This window comes from Neoarius graeffei, chromosome 23, assembly GCF_027579695.1.
Source record: "Neoarius graeffei isolate fNeoGra1 chromosome 23, fNeoGra1.pri, whole genome shotgun sequence".
In the NCBI taxonomy this organism is placed as follows: Eukaryota; Metazoa; Chordata; class Actinopteri; order Siluriformes; family Ariidae; genus Neoarius; species Neoarius graeffei.
Genome location: NC_083591.1, coordinates 21693036 through 21717666, shown reverse-complemented (window position 1 = coordinate 21717666; position 24631 = coordinate 21693036). Strand labels below are relative to the sequence as shown.

Genomic DNA, 24631 nt, shown 5'->3' with positions numbered 1-24631 from the left:
CTAAATAAACTGCCATGTTGCCTGTATTCCTTTGGTAGGGAGGGAAAATGATGTTTAAAAGTCCTGGCTGTGAGTGAAAATTATAACAACTATCTTTATTTTCACAGAGTCATAGGGAAGAGTGAATTTATTTCGGTGTCTGTATTACTTTAAACTTCATAAAAGTGAAGTCTGTTGATTCGGTGAATTTGGTGCCAGTAAAAATCATATGTTACAGAAAATTTCTGATTAGAATTTAGTATTAGAAGCCTTTATCACATATACATTACAGCATAGTGAATTTCTTCCTCTTTTTTAATCCATCTGAAGCACTAAAACACAAACACAGCAAGAGAGAGCAGCAGTGCTGGGGTATTCAGCTCATCTCATTATCTCTAGCCGCTTTATCCTGTTCTACAGGGTCGCAGGCAAGCTGGAGCCTATCCCAGCTGACTATGGACGAAAGGCGGGGTACACCCTGGACAAGTCGCCAGGTCATCATAGGGCTGACACATAGACACAGACAACCATTCACACTCACATTCACACCTACGGTCAACTTAGAGTCACCAGTTAACCTAACCTGCATGTCTTTGGACTGTGGGGGAAACCGGAGCACCCGGAGGAAACCCACACGACACGGGGAGAACATGCAAACTCCGCACAGAAAGGCCCTCGCCGGCCACGGGGCTCGAACCCGGACCTTCTTGCTGTGAGGCGACAGTGCTAACCACTACACCACCGTGCCGCCCTGCTGGGGTATTTTTATTTTTAAAAGAATTAGAAGCCTTTATTTAATAGCTCTGTGTTACTATGGCAAACGGTGTACTCGTGATCCGGTTACATCACAGGCGGATAGTTTCAGTGCAAATGACTGCGCCCAGTAAGCCTATTTTTAACAATACATCATAACTTTTTAAATGGACAAATTGCTGTTATAAAACTTTATTTTTAATTAAAATGTACAGGGGGCACATCAGGGTACTTGCCATAATCGGCAAACGGCATTTATTTTGGGGTTGTGTTTGACTTTAACTGAGTGTACACAGAAGTACCTGCAATGAGAGGTTTCAATGACCGGGTAATTGGTTTTCCTTTCCCCACTGGTGCATTGACAAAGTCCAGAAAGTCAGCCTCCGGATGGCATGCATAAAGATTGGCAGCTTTGCAGGTGTCAATCACAGAGCCACCTCCCACAGCTACATATGCATCAAAACTTCTTTTCTTCACAAAATCAATTGCTGCTTTAAAACTAAAAATGGGGGGAAATTCTCATATTGTCCATTAAACAATGGAGAATGTAGACTCCCAATATACAGTTGCCATCTTACAGCATAAAACAGATGTACTGTTCAGTTATAAAAGCTTAGCTGCAGTTTAAACTGGATTCAGTTAGTTAAATGTGTGAAATGTAAACATTCATAGTTCAGTGTTTGCTGAAACAGACACCATGTCTCTACTACTGTATATAAAAACACACATATACTCCACCTTTTATCTGTAGGTTCCACCCTCACACCGTCATAGTATTCATACTTCACACCATGTCTGGTCAGTGAGTCCAGCACTGCTGTTACTGGGGGCAATCTGGACAAGTTCCTGTCCGTCATCAAACACACATTTTGTGCACCCAAATTCTGCAAGTCCTACCAAAACATTTAGAAGCTTCATTATATTGAAATTCACAGAAATTCATAAAAAAACAGTAACTGATTACAACTTTACCACTAATCACTGTTGTAAGTACATTTTAATATACTTTCTGATAAACACAGAGGTGCCAACATTGCTAACAAGAAAATCTGAGGAAAGTTTAAAAATATTTATTTTTTCCACAAAAACCTCAGTGAATGTTGGTGTATAAGAGACCTAACTTTAATATAATTAATGGCTCCCCTGTTTTTTCTACCAATCAAAGAGACCACAGTCCAACCCAATTGGGTTTTAATGGCTCAGTAGTCCAGGGCTTGTGCATTCACAAGTCAAAATTCACTTAGTCAGTGTAAAGCAAAAGTAACAGCTATCAGAAGCAACTATGCATAGTTCAAATCCCACTTGATTTCCTCTTTAGTGGTGTTTTGTCTAACTACTGTTTTATTTTAAAAAGGGCTCAAAATGATAATTACTACTGATAAACGACTGATGTTGGCACTTCTGCAAATCTGAAAACTGAGACCTGGGCTGGTATGTATAAAGTCACAGAGGGTCAAATTCTGGTGTTAAGTGCTCAGAAGTTCTTAGAAGTTCACTGCGATCTCAAATCAAAACTTTGCGGCGAATAAGTTTAAGCTTAGATTCCGTTAGCAAAATAACCCCAGAATGGTCAGTCTTGATTAACATATCCAAAGGATAGCATTTGCCAAAGAGGTCTTTGCGGTCGGTTAACACATCATCTACAGTAAGCACAAATTCCCTCTTGTTGGAAAAACAAGCAGCGCGTTCCATCTGGATAATTGCTGCAGTTGGTTGAGGTCCATCTTGTTAACATCACCACCACAGACAATGACTGTATTAGGATGGGAATCTAAGGCATTGCCAGCAAGTTCAATCATGCAACTCATTAAGTCAAGTTCCTTATAGTTGTATTTTGGTGGATGGTAGACACCACAAACAAGCAACCAATATCCGGAGGAGCAGCACACTTTGGACTCTAAGCTACACGACAAAGTCAAACATATCAGTTCATAGAGTTTAGATCTGCAGACATCAATAATATCCGTTATTATACTTCGAACGTAAATGGTGAGTCCACCTTTACTTCTACAATCTAGCCCGAACCAATTTCTGTCTTGTCTAAAGGTCTTGTAGTTTGGTAACAACACTATCTGGCACACCTGGTTTGAGGTGCATCTCCAACACAATGCAAACATCTATATAATTCTTATTCAAAACCGGCTTCAAGTGCTACAGCTGCTCAGATTTTTGGTTTTTCTGAGACTGCAATTGTTCGTAAATAAAAATTTCGGCACAACAAAATCCATATTTGACTTACATACAATCAGAGCCACCTGTCAAGTGATTGGTATTAGGTTCGCCAGAGATACACCTCTAGAAAAATTGTGAATAGGCCTGCTGATGCCTCGTATCGCAGGAATAGGCTTTTTTTCAGTTATTTTGGCAGAGGTGTTGGTAAAATTCAGTAGTCTCTCATGGTGCTTATGCCCACCTCGCAATCCTCGATATCTGAACAAACTGAGCGTCTTGAGATTGTGGATAACAGCTGGAGCAGGTTTGAAGGTTATCGATTTTATTAGTCCCAGTAAATCCCTTCTCGTATACTTGATCAGTTCATGGTTCTCAATACATTTCTCCATCCTTGCACCAGTCTCACTTTCAGAGTCTGGATTAGCTTCCACATCCATACAAATACTTAAGTCCAAACAAATTTGATGTTCCTTGAATGCAATGACTAGGATACCGTGCTTCGTCCATACTGATATCATCTGACATATCAAGCTTTGACAAGAAAGGCGACTCACAACTGAGTAAGTCCAAGCCAAAAAGACCCAATATATATAAAATTGGTTGCAGCAATATTTTTATTTTAATGGTGGAAGTTACTGATGAAAATGTAAGGATTTATTCTTAATTGTAAGGCTTTATTCTTAATTGTAAGGATTTATTCTGTTCAGCTAGAAACAGTTAAAAATGACCTTCTGGTCAGCTAGACATTGTTTAAAAATTCAATTTCTGTCGTAAGGACATATTGTTCTGTGTTCTATCTTAAGAATAGGCTGTACATCAGAACATTATTGATAAGAAATGGCCTTTGATATCTGTCTGAACATCCTATCAGAATATTTTGCTTATTGACGTAATTAAGATGTGACCTGTTCAGACCAAGGTTTCACTCACACATACAGAAGGTTCTCTCTCTCCAGCATGCATTCCTTTCTCAGTCAACTTTGAGTAGAATTGTTGATAAGGGCTTACAGACTGACCCAGTTACAGATATCAAAACACACACACACAGTATAAAAACCTTTTTGTATTCTGTCGTCTTCGTCGAAGCTGTGAAATAAAGACGGGAAACTAATCTCCGGGTTCTTGTCTGTTTTCACAAATTGCCCCAGAATATTCTGGGTGACACGGAGGGACCTGTTTGCGAGAGTGTGATCGCGGCGGTTGGGGAGCAAGACCTTACAGTTTGGGGGCTCGTCCGGGATACTCCTGATCAGGTAAGAAATCTCTTTTATTTTAAGGGACTTCCGTCTGGTTGGTAGTATCCAAAAACCCATTTAAATCCGTGTGAGTTGCAACGGAATGATTAGTGTATTCCCGTGAAGAGTTGCCACGGGAAGAATTAGTGCGCGAGTTACCACAGAATAATTTATCTCGAGATGGTCCTTTCGTGTCACCATGGGGGGAAATTGTGTTAAGGTACCCAGACCGGACCCTGAGGAAACCCCGCAGGATTGGATAAATCACTGTGGTTTAGCAATCTACACCAGTCCGTGGTTAGACAATTTGGCTGGCTGGACTGAATCCCAGCCTCAGTTTTGACTCATCCTCGCGCAGGCACTTTTAAACCAAAATACCTCAGTACGGCACATAGACAAATATACCAGAATGGGATTATGATAATATGATTAAAGGCTATTTAGAATGGGTCAGAATGAAATCAATATGGGATGATTTTCACGGAATTAAAGAAACTAAGAAGCAAAAAAAAATCAGTACCATGCCCTAAGCCTGAAGATAAGGCAAAACCCATTTTGTCTACATCTGTTACTGTTACACCTGTTATCACACCACCTACAACCTCCGCTCTACCGTCGCTGTATGAGGGCTCAAATAACGTTCCTGCATCCACACCGGTTACAGAAATATATCCGGATTTAAGTAACCTTTCATGCCCTGCTGATAACGCTCCCAGCGCGCCTGCATCTCTTGACAGAGGTGCTAAACCTAAGAAACCCAAAGCAGGTAAAAAACCCTCTGTAAGCTCAAATACGCTGTTACTAAAAAACGATCCTGACGATTCTAATACAGACGACGACTCTGACGATGATGTGGGACCAGATATACCGCCGCCCCCTGTGAATGCCGCTTGTGTATGGGTTCAGAAGGGCAGAGGGCTAAAAATCACTCCGCCTTCTGCATCAGACCTAAAAGATATTATTAAAATGTTGCCTTCGTTAGATAAACCACTTAACTTCGTAGACATGCTCATAAAAATGTCACGACACTGCCAGCTGGTAGGAGCAGATTACCGTTTTATCCTTCATGCCGTCCTAGGCGACAGTTATGATGAAACTGCATTAATAGCTTCAGTGCCATGTCTAGATCCTCAGAATGATGAATACGAAGTGGTTAAAACTAAGATAGAAGTAGGTGACGGCATAACCACCACAAAGAATGAGTTTAATTTCTACTGGAAGGATACCCATAAAGCTATGAAGGAATTAAAGGCACAATTGACATGTTATCTGCTCTCACGACAGCAGGCTAACCGTGATCTTTCACAGGTTACTAATTGTAAACAGGAGAAGGCTGAACTCACTTCAAAGTTTCTGACGCATTTTAGCGAGACATGTACTTGTCTGGGAAACATGCAATTAGATCAGCAGCAAGCCAACCTGCTCTTTATTTCAACATTTTTGAATAATTGTCGTCCAGACATACAGAAGGTTCTGAAATATCATTTAAGTGACTGTAGCAATATGATAATAAAAACCCTAGGGGAAAGAATTAGAACTATGGAGGGAGATGGTATTCTGGATAGTAAGCAGGTAGCCTGCCTCTCTGTGGCCGGTGGAAAATCGTACTCACAGCCCCGTGGAGACATGAATAGACAACAAAAGAATCAGAATTCGAGCATCCACCCGCAAGGCAGGGTACACTCTGGAGCGTGCCACTATTGTGGCAAAGAAGGACATTGGCAACATGAGTGTAGAAAGAAAAAGGCGGATGAAGCCAATTCGCAGCATATGCTTCCCCTTCACCCCCCCAACCCTCAATCTTCTGATATGTTTCCCCTTCCTCCTCCTAATCTTCAGCAGCCGCCACTGGCTGCCCCTATGGTAAATCCTTTTGCGCAGCAATGCCCCACAGGCCCATATCAATCTTAGAGCTGCCTACAGAGCTGTGACCCCATAATGCTACATTGTTCTTTCGACTCTTATCTAGCCAATGATTTGCCTGTCATAGAATTAGCTATAGATGGACAGGTCCTTCCTTTTCTAATTGACACTGGTGCTACGATGTCCTCTGTGGGAAAGCCCTATGAAGGTGCTCTCTCTAACAAAACCGTTCGCTCTGTGGGAATTGATGGGGTCCCCTTCTCCTCCCCTTGCACTCCTCCATTATTGGTAACCTGTCCCACTGACACAGCACTTTGTACACATCATTCTTTTGTGTCTATGCCACGGTATCCCTTTAATCTACTGGGGCGCGATCTAATGAGTATGTTACATTTATCCATTTCGTTTCAGGGATCCAGAATGATTATTTGCACCCCTGACTTTCTGCCTCCTGCCTTGGCTCATCTCTCTTCGTGTATGACTGTCCCAAATATCTCTGCTGTTTGTACTGCTGCTGTAAACCCTGTTGTATTCTCTCCTACAGATCCTTTGAGTGCTCTCCCTGACTCCCTCTGGGCGGAACACAAGGACGAGGTTGGCCTGGTTCACTGTGTGCCTTATGAGGCTAAGCTTAAACATATGTGTAACGGTTCTCACAAAGGGCGGAGCACAGAAGACGGCAGGACAGAGTTCAGGTTGGTAAAGCGGGGTTTTATTAACACACTTTTCAGTGAACATCTAACGTATATCCACAGACACACACACACAACCGGTGTCTGGATCGGGGAAGAGGTTCCTCTGCTCTCGCTCTCCTTCCTTAAGTAGGGCGCGGTCACTGGGAAGACACACAAACACAGGTTAATTGACATCAGGTCTAGTGATTCTGCCACTTACCTTCCCTGACTCCGCCCTCCTGTCACAGACCGGCGCTTGACCACGCCCCCACTGCCACATACCCCCACCGCCCGACTCAGGCCGGGCGGCCGCCCGACTCAGGCCGGGCGGCCGTCCGGCCTGCAGCTGACTCCCCCCCCCCTTGACGGGAGAGGAAGTCCGCAACGACCATCTGTGCCCCCGGCCTGTGGACCACCTTGAAATTAAAGGGTTAGAGTGCCAGATACTAACAGGTGATCCGCGCGTTGGCATCCTTCATGCGGTGGAGCCACTGGAGGGGCGCGTGGTCCGAACAGAGGGTGAAAGGGCGCCCCAGCAGGTAATAATGGAGGGCAAGGACCGCCCACTTGATTGCCAAGCACTCTTTTTCAATGGTGCTGTAGCGCCCCTCACGCACTGACAGCTTCCTACTGATGTATAAGACTGGGCGGTCCTCCCCCTCCTGGAACAAAACAACCTCCAGCCCTCTGTCCGACGCATCCGTCTGTAACATAAAGGGGAGAGAAAAGTCAGGGGAGTGTAAAAGTGGCCCCCCACACAGTGCGGCCTTTACCTCAGAAAAAGCCCGCTGGCATTGCTCCGTCCACTGTCAGTCAGCGGGCTGGTGACGTCCGAATAATTAGGTTTAAACCTACGATAATAGCCAGCCAGCCCCAGGAACTGTCTCACCCCCTTTTTGGTCTTGGGCCTCGGGCAGGCTGCAATTCCTGCAATCTTGTTAATTTGGGGACGCACCTGCCCGTTGCCCAAGTGGAAGCCCAGATACCGTATTTCCACCCACCCAATCGCACACTTCTTCGGGTTGGCTGTGAGACCCGCTCGCCTCAGCGACCTAAGGACGGCCCTCCGATGTTCGAGGTCCCTCGGCCAGTCATTACTATAGATAATAATATCGTCGAGGTAGGCGGCCTCATTGGTGGCGTGGGGGCGGAGGACCCTGTCCATCAGCCGCTGAAACGTAGCGGGCGCCCCAAACAGCCCAAAAGGAAGTGTGACGAATTGGTATAAGCCAAACGGTGTGGAAAAGGCCGTTTTTTTCCTCGGGATAGTGGAGTCAAGGGGATCTGCCAATATCCCTTCGTTAAATCCAGTGTCAAATAAAAGCGAGCAGTGCTGAGTCGATCAAGCAACTCATCAATACGAGGCATTGGGTACGTGTCGAATTTAGACACCGTGTTGGCTTTTCTATAGTCCACACAGAACCGGACAGACCCATCGGCCTTGGGTACCAAGACCACCGGGCTGCTCCAGTCACTGTGGGGCTCCTCGACGATGCCCATTTCGAGCATGGCCTCAAGTTCTTCCTGAACCACTTTTTTCTTGTGTTCAGGTAGCCTGTAAGGGCGGCTATGCACTACCACCCCCCGGGGGCGTCTCAATGTGGTACTCTATGAGGTTGGTGCGGCCGGGCAGGGGCGAGAACACGTCCGAAAATTCGGTCTGCACCTGGGCAACCTCTGCGAGTTGGGTCGGGGAGAGGTGGTCTCCACAGGGGACCGGAGAGGTATGCAATGCCAATGCGCCCTTTTGAACCTCCAGCCCCAGCTCCGCCTTCCCCGGAAGCACCGACACCAACGCTACGGGGACCTCCTCGTTCCAGAGTTTGAGTAGATTGAGGTGGTATATCTGTAGCGCCCCACCCCTGTCCATTCGCCTCACCTCATAGTTGACGTCCCCGACTTGCCGTGTGACCTCAAAGGGTCCTTGCCACTTGGCAATCAATTTGGAGCTCGATGTGGGCAACAGTACGAGTACTTTATCTCCCGGTGCGAACTCCCGTTCTTGGGCCTGCCGCAAATTCTCCTGGGTTAGGTGGGTGAGTGTGTGGAGTTTTGTGCGCAGATCTATAACATTGAATTTCATTTTTACTTTGTGAAGGTCCCTCCTCCCAATTTTCACGCAGCACATCTAGAATGCCGCGCGGCTTATGCCAATATAATAATTAGAACGGGGAGAACCCCGTGGAGGCTTGGGGGACCTCTCGCACTGAAAATAACAAGGGCTCGAGCCACTTATCCCAATTACGTGCGTCCTCACTTACGAATTTTTTAATTATATTCTTGAGTGTGCGATTGAACCGTTCAGCTAAACAATCCGTTTGTGGGTGATACACGCTGGTGTGGATCGGCTAAATCCCTAATAACCTATACAGTTCGTTCAGTGTCCATGACATAAACGTGGTGCCTTGATCAGTCAGAATCTCTTTCGGGATTCCAACTCGGGAGATAACGCGAAAGAGTGCCTCTGCAATACTGCATGCTGAGATATTGCGGAGAGGCACTGCTTCCGGGTATCGCGTTGCATAGTCCACTAGAACTAATATAAAGCAGTACCCTCGTGTTGACCGATCTAATGGCCTGACGAGATCCATCCCAATTCTTTCGAACGGGGTCTTGATTAATGGTAGAGGGCGCAAAGGCTCTTTTGGAATGGCCGCTGGATTTACTAACTGGCATTTGCAGCATGCCGTACACCACCTACGGACATTGCCGCGAATCCCAGGCCAATAGAATCGGGCCATTATTCGGGCTAGTGTCTTATCCTGCCCTAAGTGTCCAGCCATGGGATTAAAGTGATCTGCCTGGAATACCAATTCCCAGCGGCTTTTTGGAATCAAAAGCTGTGTGATTTGCTCTTTCATCTGAGAGTCCTGCGTCACTCGATATAATCTATCCTTCATAATAGAAAAATAGGGGAAGGACGGGGTGGCATTCGGCGGGAGCGTTTGACCATCGATTACTCTCACTTGGTCAAACGCATGCCGCAGAGTCTCGTCTCACGACTGCTCTAACGGGAAATCCGCCAGGGATTCCCCAAGAGAGGGTGGAGGAGCCTGTGGCTCCTCACTCTGATGTGGAGATGACGTAGACGGCTCTGTGACAGCTGCTCCCGCCAAGGCGACACCGGGACCTCCCCCTACTGAAGTATGCCAGGATCCACTCTCCACTAAATGGCTCATCAACTCCCCGAATCCCGGCCAATCAGTCCCCAAAATTATCGAGTGGGTGAGGTGAGGATTAACCGCCGCCTTTACTATAAATTTTTCCCCTCGGAAAAAAATGTGGACCAACACCAAAGGGTAGCTGTGAACATCCCCATGCACACACAACACCTTCACCCCCTGTGCTCCCCCCAATGCCTCGTCTTGCACCAGGCTTTGGTGAATTGAGGTCTGATTACAACCAGAATCCACCAACGCCTGATATGTATCCCCTTGAATACTCACCGATATGCGATACGCTCCGGCCCGATCGAGGGTGGCTCCTGTCGCGTTGGGGATCCGAACCACTGCGCCCACCTCCATTACCATGCACTGCTGTTGGAGGTGGCCCGGCTCCCCGCAGCGCCAGCAAACTGGCCCAGGCTTCCTCTCCGCACCGGTGTTCTGGGGCTCACTCACCTGAGGGGGGGGGGGGGGGGGGGGGAGAGACAGACACAGAAGGGAGAAATGGGAGGGCACCGCAGGTGCGGCGGGCCAGCAGGGGTGGCGCTGGCCCCCGCCTCCGCGGTGGGGGAATGGGGCGAGGACGAGACACAGGAAGAGAGGGAGAGAGAGAGAGAGTGAAGAGGAGAGGAGAGAAGAGGCCGTCTGCTGTCCTGCCGCCAGGACAGCTGCCAAATGGTCCTCTGCTAGCTCGATTGCCTGATCCAGCGACGTCGGGGGGTGGCACTGGACCCACTCCGCGGTTCCTGCTGGCAAGCGTATGATGAATTGCTCTAGTACCACCTGGTCGATGATCCCCTCGGCGTCGCAGTTGTCGGCCCTCAACCACTGCCAGCAGGCATCCCGGAGTTGCTGGCCAAACGCGAACAGCCGGCCGATTTCCTCCAAGCGCAAAGCGTGGAAGCACTGACGCTGCTGCTCGGGGGTGCACCCCACACACTGGAGGATGGCCCGGCGAAGGTCCACGAAGGCCAGCTGGCGGTCGGCGGGGAGCTGTAGCGCGGCCAGCTGCGCCTCTCCCGTTAGCAGGGGAGGAAGCGCGCTGCGCGCTGTTCCATCGGCCACCCCGAGGTCTCCGTGGCTTGCTCAAAGAGCGTGATGAATGCCTCGGGGTCGTCCTGCGGGCCCATCTTTGTTAGGGTGAGGGGGGACGGGCCCGCGGTGGGAGTGTTGGTCGACCCCGCCGACGCGAGGAGGTGCCGGAACGCCTGACGATCTTTTTGCTGGGCCAACACCAGGGCCTCGAACCGCTGTTCCTGCTCCTTTCGGAGGGCGACTAGCACCTGGTGCTGGCTTTGCTGGGCTGTGGCGAGGGCGTGGACCAGATCGGCGAACGGGGAGGACTCCATGGGGCTGTTTGGCTTCTGCGCTCCAAATTTCCCGGGTTTCGGCACCACTGTAGCGGTTCTCACAAAGGGCGGAGCACAGAAGACGGCAGGACAGAGTTCAGGTTGGTAAAGCGGGGTTTTATTAACACACTTTTCAGTGAACATCTAATGTATATCCACAGACACACACACACACAACCGGCGTCTGGTTCAGGGAAGAGCTTCCTCTGCTCTCGCTCTCCCTCCTTAAGTAGGGCGCGGTCACTGGGAAGACACACAAACACAGGTTAATTGACATCAGGTGTAGTGATTCTGCCACTTACCTTCCCTGACTCCGCCCTCCTGTCACAGACCGGCGCTTGACTACACCCCCGCTGCCACAATATGCATCCTATTTATGTTAAACAATACCCTCTCTCTGAAGCTAAGGTTCAGGGGATTGATGGCATCCTATAGTCTCTTCTCGAGCAAGGCGTGTTGAGACCGTGTACTAGCTCGTACAATACACCTGTCAATCCAGTACCTAAACCTGATGGTACCTGGCATTTTACGCAGGATTTACGTAAGATTAATGAACTGATTGTCCCTGTTGCACCCATTGTACCTGACGTTTCCTCTGTAATGTCACAAGTTCCTGCTCATCATTGCTGTTTTTCCGTTATTGATCTCTGTTCTGCCTTTTTCAGTGTTCCTGTTGAAGAGCAGACACAGCCTTTGTTTGCCTTCACGCACAGGGGGAGACATACTTGGACACGTTTGCCTCAAGGTTTCACTGACTCTCTTGCTGTTTTCTCAGCCGTAGTTCATGATGCACTCTGTGACCTCTCCCTCCCCAGGGCTCTGTGGTCCTGCAGTACGCAGACTAGGGCCGAACGATTTTAAGAAAAAATTGAATTGCGATTTTTCTGGCAGATATTGCGATTTCGATTTCAACCACGATTTTTTTTCTTTAAATCAAGTTTCAGTGCAAATTAATTAATACAATGAATTCCATAAAGCTAATGCAAGAATGAAAACTGAGGTCAACAGATTTCAAATGTAGGCCTGTTTATTAACATTGAGTGCCTGAGGAACAAGTTATAATAACTTAAAATAAAAATAAAGAGAGCCATCTTTCTTAAGTAAACTTTTGCTTCTTTTACTTTTCCCATCTACAACATATCAGACATAAAAAAAGGTTGATCAATGGCTCAGCAGCATCAAAATATTGCACTTTTGTAAAAGAATGTACATAAGCATTATAAATTATAACTAGAGCCAACAATTCCCCTGTGGGAAATAAGAGTGATGCAGTAGCTGTAGCAGTCGCTATTGCAGGGCCCCTCCCTCCTGTGTGTGTGTGTGAGAGCAAGCAATCAGCCCCTCCCCCACCCACGCGCTCAGACACAGACAGAGAAAGCGCAGTTTTTCCTCACAGTGCTCCCTCCAAACAACGGGGATTTACATGAAAACGGAAGGAGATATTCACAAAATTCTTTCACACTGAGTGCCACAAGGCTTTCCTGAACGTAATTTTTTTTGTCTGTAGTGTAAAAAATGAGGACAATTTATTGACGAAACAAAACATGGGTCAGTTTAGGAGCACTGAGAAAAACCGCGGCTTTGACAATCCCAAAATCGTGTTGTCTGAGATCGCGATTTTCGGTCGAAAACGATAGATCGTTCAGCCCTAACGCAGATGATCTTCTGGTATCTGCTGAGTCACCAGAAATCTGCCAAGACGCTTCCTTATGCCTGCTCCAACATCTGGCACACAAGGGCTTTAAGGTTTCCAGGACCAAGCTGCAATATTGCATGGACACTTAAGTATTTGGGGTTTGAACTTTCACAAGGTTGTCGTAAGCTGTCATCTGATCGGGTGCGGGTGATTCTAGACACAAAGCGCCCTGCAACTAAACATGCACTGATGGCTTTCCTGGGTCTTATCAATTACTGCAGACAATGGATCCCTGACTGCTCTTTATATGACAAGATTCTCCGTTCTGCAATCTTTCATCACGATCCACTGCAACACCCTTTGACCTGGACTGACGCTATGGTGGATGCTTATCACTCCCTCAAAAGCGCTCTTTGTTCCGCCCCGGCCCTGGGTTTACCTGATTACTCCAAGCCCTTCCATCTCTATGCCTGTGAACACCAAGGCACAGCCTCTGCGGTGTTGGCCCAGGAGCGGGGGGGGGGGTTGTGTCCTTGTGCGGTTTTATCTAAAACGTTAGACGCTGTTGCTCAAGGCTTACCTGCGTGTCTAAGGGCTGTCGCCGCATGTGCTCTGATGGTTTTAGATGCGGAAAAAATTGGTTTTGTCTCACTCACTGATTTTTGCACTCGTCACATCAAGTTAAAAAGGTGTTGCAAAATTTACAGACCCAACATATGACTGCGCAGCGCCGCTCCAGATATGAAACCATTCTCCGTTCTATTGACAATCTCGAAATTCGTGCCACATCCTCTTTCGATACTGTAGGTCATGCTCTCGCACACCTCCTTAATGGTCAATATCATTCAATATCATCTAAAGTGTCAACTTTAGATGATATTGAATGATATTGACCATGATTGTCTGTCTGAAATCATACATACTACAAGTATCAGGTCCGATCTCTCCTCTAGCCCTCTAGGGATGGGGGAAGTACTTTTTGTTGATGGCTCTTGTTCTAAACCCTCAGACGGTGTTTTCCTCTGTGGTTACTCTGTGTGCTCACTGCCTGATATTGTGCATGAGGCATACGTTCTTCCTTTCTCCTCAGCTCAGGCAGCTGAATTGTATGCTCTTACGCGTGCCTGTATTTTGTTTCAGGGCAAGGATGTCACAATCTACACAGACTCTCATTACACCTTTGGTGTGGCTCATGATTTTGGGAAGATTTGGCAGTCTCGAGGCTTCCACGCCGCAGACGGGAAGCCCATTTCTCACTCTACCTTAGTACAAAATCTCATTGATTCTTGTCATCTCCCTAGGTCACTCGCCATAGTTAAAACTAAGGCGCATGCCTCGGGAAACACACCTGAAATCATGGGTAATTCTCTTGCCGATCGTATTGCAAAACTTGCTGCTGCCTCTGATGTCATGTCTCCTGGTCTAGATCCTTCGCCATGTAATACCTCTTGCCTCGCGAGCGCGCTGATTCCTGACTTAGATCTTTTTTCTTTACAGGCTTCAGCCTCTCCAAATGACTCTGCCTTTTGGCAGTTACAAGGCACTTATGTTGCCTCTGATGGCCTATGGTACAGTCAGGATGGCCGCCTTTGTCTTCCATCTCATTGCCTTCCCTTCCTCGTGCATGAATTTCACGGCGTGACACATCGCGCACGAAGGTGGGTGAAGGGGGACATGAACAAACTTTTTTGTATAGCCAATTTAAACAGCTCGGTGGACTCAATTCTCGAGAGATGCCTCATCTGTGCACAAAATAACCCCTCTAAAGCAGGTGCAGAACACAAGTGTTTACCCATACCTATGTCTCCGTTCCTAGAATGGCAAATTGACTTCACACACATGCCTCCCTGCGGGCCGTTTAAATATCTCCTGGTGATTGTGGACAAATTCTCTAAATGGGTAGAAGCCTTTCCCTGTTCTCGAGAAAACACGAAGGTAGTTACTTGTATTCTGGCAAAAGAAATAATACCTCATTATGGGGTTCCAGACGCCATAGACTCAGACAAAGGTACCCCTTTTACCTCGAAAGTCACACAAAACCTTTGCAAGTATCTCTCACTAAACTGGCATTTTCACATTCCATACCACCCTCAATCCTCTGGTATCGTAGAACATACTAATCGAACATTGAAAGACAAACTAACTAAGGCCATGCAGGCCACAGGTTTGAAGAATTGGGTAGACTTATTGCCAGCCACTCTGGCTGAAATTCGTATGACACCAAGACCTAGCCTAGGGGGATACTCCCCCTATGAAATTATTTTTGGAAGACCTTTCCCTCTCCCCTGGAAGAAGGGAACTCCGTCTCTGGGTACCTCTGATTTGAAAACACATATGGATGAGTATTCTGCAGCCCTTATAGATAAGTTGCATAAAATTTGTACCAAGGTCAATAGTACAATATCATCTCCACCAGCAGCACCCACACACCCCTTTCATATGGGAGACAAGGTGCTGGTGCGACTTTTTAAACAATTTGGACAATTGGGAGAACCTAGATATAGTGGGCCTGCAGAAATAGTCACCATTACTCGTACTGCTGTTTTAACTGACCTTTTTCCACAGTGGATCCATGCCACGCGATTGAAGAAGGCCCCATAATAAAGATGTGTTACAATGACAAGTTTGCTACTAACATTTTCTCTGTGTCCCTCTCTAGTCTCTCTCCTCTCTAAACTCTGTACAGGGATCCTGCAGGAGCTGAGGATCTTCCAATCACTTCCTACAAGAAGCTGTGAACAAAGAGGGGAAGAGATCTCGCGCCCCGTCTGGGACCAATCATCCTCACTACAACCAAGAAAATCCTCATCACAAGTTTCATGGCCATTCTACTGCTGCTCGGAGCAGGGTTACCCGCTCGAGCTGGACCTCGAGACAACATCTTTTGGCAATTCGCTAACTGGACTGCACGAGCGCACATGAATGAAAGTTGTTATGTCTGTCATCTGATGCCATCTTCTACTATTATTACACATCCACCTTTGCCTGTATGCTCTGAAGCTCTGTATTATGCGTTCTCGGAGAATCACAATCCAATTTTTACCGTTTGGGGCCCCTTCTGTAATTACTCTCCGCACCCCTCTGTGGCAGCAATGCTAAACCAGACTTCTTCAGTATCTAGCATGGAAACCCCTGCCATTGTCTTACAGGACACTGTTCTCACTACTCTGCAGGTCGATATGCCCTCTAATTTCATTTTCCCTCACTGTTTTAGAACAAATTACTCTGAAAGAAGTAGTGTGTATTTGGGACAAAGTAAGAGATTTTGAGTTTCTCTAAGCTCCGGTGAGGTGGGACGAGGGCTGATAGGGCATGCCCGCCCTCTGAGCACCAATACACGTCAAGAAGAGCAAGGATTAACTCAAGCATACATCTAATCCTAATTCTCGATGTAATCACATATATGATCAGAATACTGGGGTGTGATACTAGTTGTATCTAATCTAGTATCAAAGAGGGGAAATTGTAAGGATTTATTCTTAATTGTAAGGGTTTATTCTTAATAATTGTAAAGGATTTTTTCTGTTCAGCTAGAAACAGTTAAAAATGACCTTCTGGTCAGCTAGACATTGTTTAAAAATTCAATTTCTGTCATAAGGACATATTGCTCTGTGTTCTATCTTAAGAATAGGCTGTACATCAGAACATTATTGATAAGAAATGGCCTTTGATATCTGTCTGAACATCCTATCAGAATATTTTGCTTATTGACGTAATTAAGATGTGACCTGCTCAGACCAAGGTTTCACTCACACATACAGAAGGTTCTCTCTCTCTCTCTCTCTCTCCAGCATGCATTCCTTTCTCAGTCAACCTTGAGTAGAATTGTTGATAAGGGCTTACAGACTGACCCAGTTACAGATATCAAAACACACACACACACACACAGTACAAAAACCTTTTTGTATCCTGTCGTCTTCGGCAAAGCTGTGAAATAAAGACGGGAAACTAATCTCCGGGTTCTTGTCTGTTTTCACAAATTGCCCCAGAATATTCTGGGTGACACGGAGGGACCTGTTTGCGAGAGTGTGATCGCTCCGGTTGGGGAGCAAGACCTTAGAGAAAATATATGTAAATCTAAATTAGTTTTAAAAATTTCAGCTTTCTAGACCCAGAGGGTTTTTTTTTTTTTATTTATGCCATTTTGAAAAATTACTAAATTAGACTAGAATGTACTCCCTAAATCCTCGCCAGGGATTTTTGGGATTTTAAATGCATTTTTCTCAGCTTCTAGGCTACACAGAGGTTTGAAATTTGCTAACTTAACTCTCTACATGTTGCTAATTTGGTAGGAAAACATAGAGCCATCTATCTAGAAAATCCTGGCCATAAGTATTTCCTAAAAATCAAGAAATACGCACTCGCAAATGGGGTTTAGGGCCCTAAAAATACTAGAAAAAAAATTCTCTCTCTCCCATCACTACCTGGTCTTATTATAAACCAGATTTGCCTGGTCACTTATATAATGGGAGCTCTCTAGATAGAATATTTACAGAAATATGGCAGATTCAATTACATACCCAACAAAAAGTATCATATCTTTAAGACCCTGAATGGGACTGAAGCACAGATCTACAACTTGGTAAATAGTTTCATTAATTCAATCGCTACAAACATGTGAAGGGTCATCTTGTTATTTGTACATCATTCTCTTTTTTTCAATCCCAAATCATCCATTTTTAATGCCTTCGAATTTGTTTGAGTATTTAGAGGAGTCATTTTTAATATAGATTCTAATTAATGATCAATCAAGGATTTAGTATTTTCTGTATGAGGAAGTCTCAGATGTTATTAAAGGTTATTAGCAGTGAATTCTGCAAATGCTTTCACAATTTTTGTTTTACTTTGAGGGCTAAGCTTATACTGTCGTGCCCTTCTATTTCTGCCTGGTGCAGGGACCAAACACATATTGGTCTATATTATTAAGGAACTAGCCATTAGTTCTATTCATAGAGTTCCAGCACCAAAAGTTTGTTACAAGTACCATCTACACTCTAGACTACAAGTTTGGATCTTTGAACAGGAGCAATGTTAAAAGATCACTCAGATCTGAAAACAGAAAGGAAGTATCATCAAATAAAAAGTGATATAAATTATATACAGGTATTTTAAAATACTAGTGTCTATATGATCTATAGAAAATTACAAATACTGATAGAGTCTCGGTCAGAAATGCAACTGTAAACAGACAATACACCCAATATCAGACATGACAAACATGAATAGGAGAGTGCTGCATTTGTGATCTTAAATTACAGTGGTGCTTGAAAGTTTGTGAAACCTTTAGAATTTTCTATATTTCTGCATAAATATGACCTAAAACATCATCAGGTTTTCACACAAGTCCTAAAAATAGATAAAGAGAACCCAGTTAAACAAATGAGATAAAAATATTATACTTGGCCATTTATTTACTGAGGAAAATGATCCAATATTACATATCTAGATGTGTAGATGTGGGCAAAGAACTAGAGACCAGAGGTTTAAGCTGAGATACATGAAAGGTAGGGTGAACATGTCGCATGGTGAGTGGTACTGCCAGTCTAACAGAACATGGGTAGATTACCTTCTTGATGAGGAAGGAACCTGGGTGCTAGCTTGCGAGAGACGGTCCTAAGTGGCAGGTGGCGCATGGAGAGCATAACTCGTTGATGTACTCGGTAGGTGGGTGCCTTGGAGCGACGTTTGTCGGCCTGCCTCTTGGATGAGTGTGTGGAGCAAATGAGTCTTCTTCGGGCCAATGCCCACGTCCTCCTGCAGCGGCGTATAAAGAGCTGGGCTGAGGGTACGGCGACCTCCTCCTCTTGGCTGGGGAACAGTGGTGGTTGGTAACCTAGTGAGCACTGGAACGGAGAGAGACCTGTGGCAGAGGAAGGGAGAGTGTTATGTGCATATTTGATCCAGGGTAGGTACTTGCTCCAAGAACTGGCATCCCTGGACGCCATGCACCTGAGTGCAACCTCCAAAGCCTGGTTCGCCCGTTCTGCCTGGCCGTTGGTCTGTGGGTGGAAGCCTGAGGAGACACTACAGGTGGCTCCAATGAGTTTGCAGAAGGCTCTCCAGAACTGTGCAGTGAACTGAGGACCCCAGTCAGAAACAATATCGGTGGGCAGACCATGTAGGCGGAAAATGTGGTGGACGAGTAGTTCTGCGGTCTCTTTGGCTGAGGGGAGCTTGGGCAGGGAAATTAAATGGACGGTCTTAGAAAAACGGTCAATAACAGTGAGGATGCATGTGTTGCCACCTGAGTTGGGGAGTCCTGTGATGAAGTCCAGGGCGATGTAAGACCAAGGTCGATGCGGAGTAGGAAGGGGTCTTAGTAAGCCGGCAGGGGGTCGATTGGCTGTCTTGTTCCGGGACCATGTGTTGCAGGCTGCCACGAACTCCTGGACGTCCTCCTTGATGGATAGCCACCAAAAGTGCTGCTGGATGAGAGCCAGGGTTTGGGCGGCTCCCGGGTGACAGGCCAGCTTGGAGCCATGACCCCACTACAGCACCTGAGATCGCACAGGACAAGGAACAAACAGATGGTTATGAGGAATGTTGTTGGCATTACCTTCACCGGGGTCCTGCTCCAGGGCCTTCTGCACGAGCGTCTCAACCTCTAGAATAGCGGCTCCCACCAGGCAGCGTGAAGGAAGGATGGTCTCGGGTGGCTTGGACACCTCTTGGTGGGAAGAGAACATCCTCAACAGGGCATCGGGTTTGCCGTTCTTGAAGCCTGGGTAGTAGGAGAGCGTGAAGTTGAACTGGGAGAAAAAGAGAGACCAATGGGCTTGATGGGAATTGAGATGTTTGGCAGACTTGAGGTACTCCAGGTTTTTATGGTCGGTCCAGACTAGGAAAGGGAGATCAGACCCCTTGAGCCAGTGCCTCCACTCCTCCAAGGCTAGTTTCACAGCCAGTAGTTCTCAGTCACCAATGTCGTAGTTCCGTTCAGCTGGGGATAGCCGGCGGGAGGAGGAGCAGGGGTGGACCTTGTTGTCGTTGGCCCTCTGGGATAGGATGGCTCTGATCCCTGACTCGGAGGAGTCAACCTCAATGATAAACTGCTTGGTTGAATCGGGTATGGTGAGAATGGGTGCTGTGGTAAACCTATGCTTGAGACTGGAAAAGGCTTTCTCTGCTTCCTCCCCCCACTTGAACTTGGTCTTGGTCAAGGTCAGGGCTGAGAGAGGTCCAGCCATCGTGCTGAAGTCGCAGATGAAGCGCCTGTAGAAGTTGACAAACCCCAGGAAGCACTGGAGCTCTCGTCTCGAAGATGGGGTGGGCCAGTCAGCAACTGCCTCCAGCTTGAGGAGGTCCATCTGGATCTTTGCTGGAGAGATGATGAACCCCAGGAACGAGACAGAGCCTTGGTGGAACTCGCTCTTTTCCGCCTTGATGAACAACTTGTTCTCTAGCAGGTGCTGGAGGACCTGCGGACGTGACCCCGATGTTCCTCCAGGGAGCGGGAGAAGATCAGGATGTCATCCAGGTACACGAAAATGAAGATGTTAAGAAAGTCCCTTAAGACATTGTTAACAAGTGCCTGGAAGACTGCGGGCGCACTGGTCAGGCCAAAAGGGACCACGAGGTTCTCTTAGTGACCAGTGGTGGTGTTAAAGGCCGTCTTCCACTCATCCCCCTCTCTGATCCTGACAAGATGGTATGCATTGTGTAGATCTAGCTTGGTGAATACCTTGGCTCCCTGGAGTAATTCAAAGGCGGTGGTCATGAGCGGTAGTGGGTAGCAATTCTTGACCGTGATGGCGTTGAGACCCCGATAGTCAGTCAGTCAATGCAGGGGTGGAGTGACTTGTCCTTTTCCATGAAGAAGAATCCTGCCCCTGCTGGGGAGGAGGAAGGGCGAATGATCCCAGCTGCCAAAGATCCGGAGATGTACTTCTCCCTTCGACGAGAGAGAGTAGAGTCGTCCTTTGGGTGGCACTGTCCCGGGTAGGAGGTCGATTCCACAGTCATAGGGTCTGTGAGGAGGGAGGGACACTGCTCGGGTCTTTCTGAAAACGAGTTTGAGATCCAGATATTCCAAAAGGTACGTGAGAGAGATCGGGGAACTTGCTGGCTGAAGGCTGTGGTGGTTTGGCGGGAGGCAGAGCGGAGTTCAGACAGGAAGCTAGGCAGGACTGGCTCCAGCCTAGGATAGTGTTGTCAGCCCAGTTAAGGTGGGGGTTGTGCTGTGTTAACCATGGTAATCCTAGAACGATGGGTACGTGGGGGTTGTTCATGACATGAAGCTGGATGGTTTCTGAGTGGTTACCGGAAATCCTTAGGGTGAGCAGGGCAGTAAGGTGGGTAATGCTTGTCAAGCCAGTGCTATTGAGTGTCAGGACAGTGAGAGGGACGTCGAGAGCAAGTAGCGGGATTCCCAGACATTTGGCAGTGGCAGAGCAGATCAGGTTCCTGTCCGCCCCTGAGTCGACGAGGGCCTGGGAGGTGGTGATGCTGGTTGTCATGGATAATGACGACAGGAAGTAATGGATGATTAGCAGGGGACTGGTTCCGAGCGTTGCCAACCAGGGCCCCTTGATTCACTGGTGGGCTCATCCTTTTAGCGGGCAGGCTTAGCAGCTGACTGCAGTAGAAGCAGGCCCCAGTGCTCCGCCGCCAATGTCATTCCTCCGCTGACACCCGAACCCGGTCTGCCTGCATGGATTCGACGGACGCGGCGGGAGGTGGAAAGGAGGTGAAGCTGGGGTGGTTCTTCTCTCTCCTCCATTGCTGGATCCGAGCATCGATGTGGTTGGCGAGGTCCACGAGGCTGGAGAGATCTGACGGCAGTTCCCGTGATACCAATTCGTCCTTGATGGTGGCGAACAAGCCGTGCAGGAACCCATCGATCTGGGCACTCTCATTCCACCTGCACAAAGCCGCCAACATCCAGAACTTGATGGCGTAATCCGAGGTAGACCGGGAACCCTGTCGCAGCTCCATGAGCTCTCTAGCCGCCTCCTAGCCGGACAGAGAGCAGTCGAAAGTTCGCCTCATCTCCTTGGGGAAATCCTTGAAACTGGAATAAAAGGGTGCATTGGCATCCCAGACCACTGTTCCCCACTCTCTGGCCTTGCTGGTGAGGAGAGTTATTGTAGGCCAGAGGTTGCAGCTCTAGGATCAACGAACATTGAGACGGAAACGATCTGCAAGTACCTGGTTCTCCCTTGTAGGGCTGTGGCGCTGGAAGTCTCGGTTCGTGGAGAAAGGCGGTGGCAGGAGCTGAAGTAGGAGACGGCTGAGCAGGGGTAGGCACAGCTTGACAGCGCTGCATCTGCGTGGTGAGAAGGTTGAGTGCGTTGGACAGGGTGGCAAGGTTCTGGGTAATTTCTTGGAGGTCTTGTTGGTGGGTCCTGAGGAGAGTCCCTTGCTGCTGGATGGCCATTCTCAGATGGGCGAGTTCCGCTGGATCCATGTTGGCCAGAACGTACTGTTAGGGTGGGTGGAGATATGGTGAAGTTAGGATCCAAACACAGAACACAGACAGTAATCCAATAAATGAGATGATTTAATACAGGGAAGAAAGGGCATGGCAAAAGGTAAATAACAGGACAAAAAAAAAACAAATGGCAAAAATAGTCCGGGCAAAATGAGAACTGTGGCAGCGGGGGCGTGGTCAAGCGTCGGTCTGTGACCGGAGGGCGGAGTCAGGGAAGGTAATTGGCAGAATCACTGCACCTGATGTTAATTAATGTGTTGGTGTGTATCTTCCCCAGTGACCGCGCCCTATTTAAGGAGAGAGCGTGAGAGCAGAGGGAGCTCTCCCCTGAACCAGACGCCGGTTGTGTGCATGTGCCTGCATATTATTAAGTGAGAGACCGCTGAAAAGTGTTGAAAATAAAAAAGGTTTACCAACCTTAGCTCTGTCCTGCCGTCTTCTGTGCTCCGCCCATTCATACGAACTGCCACAGTGGTGCTGAAACCCGGGAGCTTGGAGTGCAGAAGCAGAACAGCCCCATGGAGTCCTCCCCTTTTGCCGACCTGGTCCACGCCCTCGCCACGACCCAGCAAAGCCAGCAACAGGCGCTAGTCGCCCTCCGGAAGGAGCAGGAACAACGGTTCGAGGCCCTGGTGTTGGCTCAGCAGGAAGATCGACAGGCGTTCCGGTGGCACCTCGCATCGGCGGGGTCCACCAACTCCACCGCCGCGGGCCCTTCCCCCCCACCCTAACGAAGATGGGTCCCACAGGATGACCCCGAGGCCTTCCTCACGCTCTTTGAGCAGGTAGCAGAGACCTCGGGGTGGCCGGTGGAACAGCGCGCGGCGCGCCTCCTCCCCCTGCTAATGGGAGAGGTGCAGTTCATCGCATGCTTACCAGCAGGAACCGCAGAGTGGGTCCAGTGCCACCGCCTGGCATCGCTGCATCAGGCAATCGAGCTGGCGGAGGATCATTTGGTGGCTGTCCCGACGGCAGGACAGCAGACAACCTCTTCTCTCCTCTCCTCTCTCTCCCCCCCTCCTCCTGTGTCTCATCCTCGCCCCATTCCCCCACCACGGAGGCGGGGGCCGGCGCAACCCCAGCCGGCCCGCCGCACCCGCGGTGCCCTCCCGTTTCTCCCTTCTGTGTCTGTCTCTCCCCCTCCCCCCCCTCAGGTGAGTGAGCCCTGTGAGTGAGCACTAGTGCGGAGAGGAAGCCCGGGCCAGTTTGCTGGTGCTGCGGGGAGCCGGGCCACCTCCAACAGCAGTGCTCGGTAATGGAGGTGGGCGCAGTGGTTCGGATCCCCGACACGCCAGGAGCCGCCCTCGATCGGGCCGGAGCATATCGCATACCGGTGAGTGTCCAAGGGGATACATATCAGGTGTTGGTGGATTCTGGTTGTAATCAGACCTCAATCCACCAAAGCCTGGTGCAAAACGAGGCATTGGGGGGACCACAATTGGTGAAGGTGTTGTGTGTGCACGGGGATGTTCACATCTCTAGTGTCAGTCCACATTCTTTTTCGAGGGGAAAATTTATAGTAAAGGCGGCGGTTAATCCTCGCCTTTCCCACTCGATAATTTTGGGGACTGATTGGCCGGGATTTGGGGAATTAATGAGTCATCTAGTGAAGAGTGGGTCCTGCCGTAGTTTAACAGGGGGAGGTCCCGGTGTCGCGTTGGCGGGAGCAGCTGTCACAGAGCCGTCTACGTCATCTCCATGTCAGAGTGAGGAGCCGCCAGCTGCTCCTCTCTCTATTGGGGAATCCCTCACGGATTTTCCATTTGAGCAGTCACGAGACAAGACTCTGCGGCATGCGTTTGACCAAGTGAGAGTAATCGATGGTCAAACGCTTCAGCCAAACGCCACCCCGTCCTTCCCCTACTTCGCAATTACGAAGGAAAGATTATACTGAGTGACGCAGGACACTCAGACTAAAGAGAGTCACGCAGCTTTTGATTCCGAAGAGCCGCTGGGAATTGGTATTCCAGGCGGCTCACTTTAATCCCATGGCTGGACACTTGGGGCAGGATAAAACACTAGCCCAAATAATGGCCCGGTTCTATTGGCCAGGGGTTCACGGCGATGTCCGTAGGTGGTGTATGGCGTGCCGCGAATGCCAGTTAGTCAATCCAGCGGCCATTCCAAAAGAGCCTTTGCGCCCTCTCCCATTAATCGAGACCCCATTCGAAAGAATTGGGATGGATCTCGTCGGGCCATTGGATCGGTCAACATGAGGGTACTGCTTTATATTAGTTCTGGTGGACTATGCAACGCGATACCCGGAAGCGGTGTCTCTTCGCAATATCTCAGCACGCAGTATTGCGGAAGCGCTCTTCCGCATCATCTCCCGAGTTGGAATCCCGAAAGAGATTCTGACTGACCAAGGCACCTCGT

The 24631-nt window shown here is 48.2% G+C and overlaps 1 protein-coding gene across 2 annotated transcripts in view; it reads right to left on the bottom strand.

The window, feature by feature from the left end:
- The window catches only part of adhfe1 (alcohol dehydrogenase iron containing 1), a 203121-nt gene that overhangs the window by 114468 nt on the left and 64022 nt on the right, over positions 1-24631 (bottom strand). For both annotated transcript variants that reach the window (XM_060905933.1, XM_060905934.1), the window contains 2 exons: positions 1471-1625; positions 1035-1231 (listed from right to left, as the gene is read on the bottom strand). In XM_060905933.1, the coding sequence (XP_060761916.1) occupies positions 1035-1231; positions 1471-1625 (352 nt within the window). The remainder of the gene's footprint in view (positions 1-1034; positions 1232-1470; positions 1626-24631) is intronic.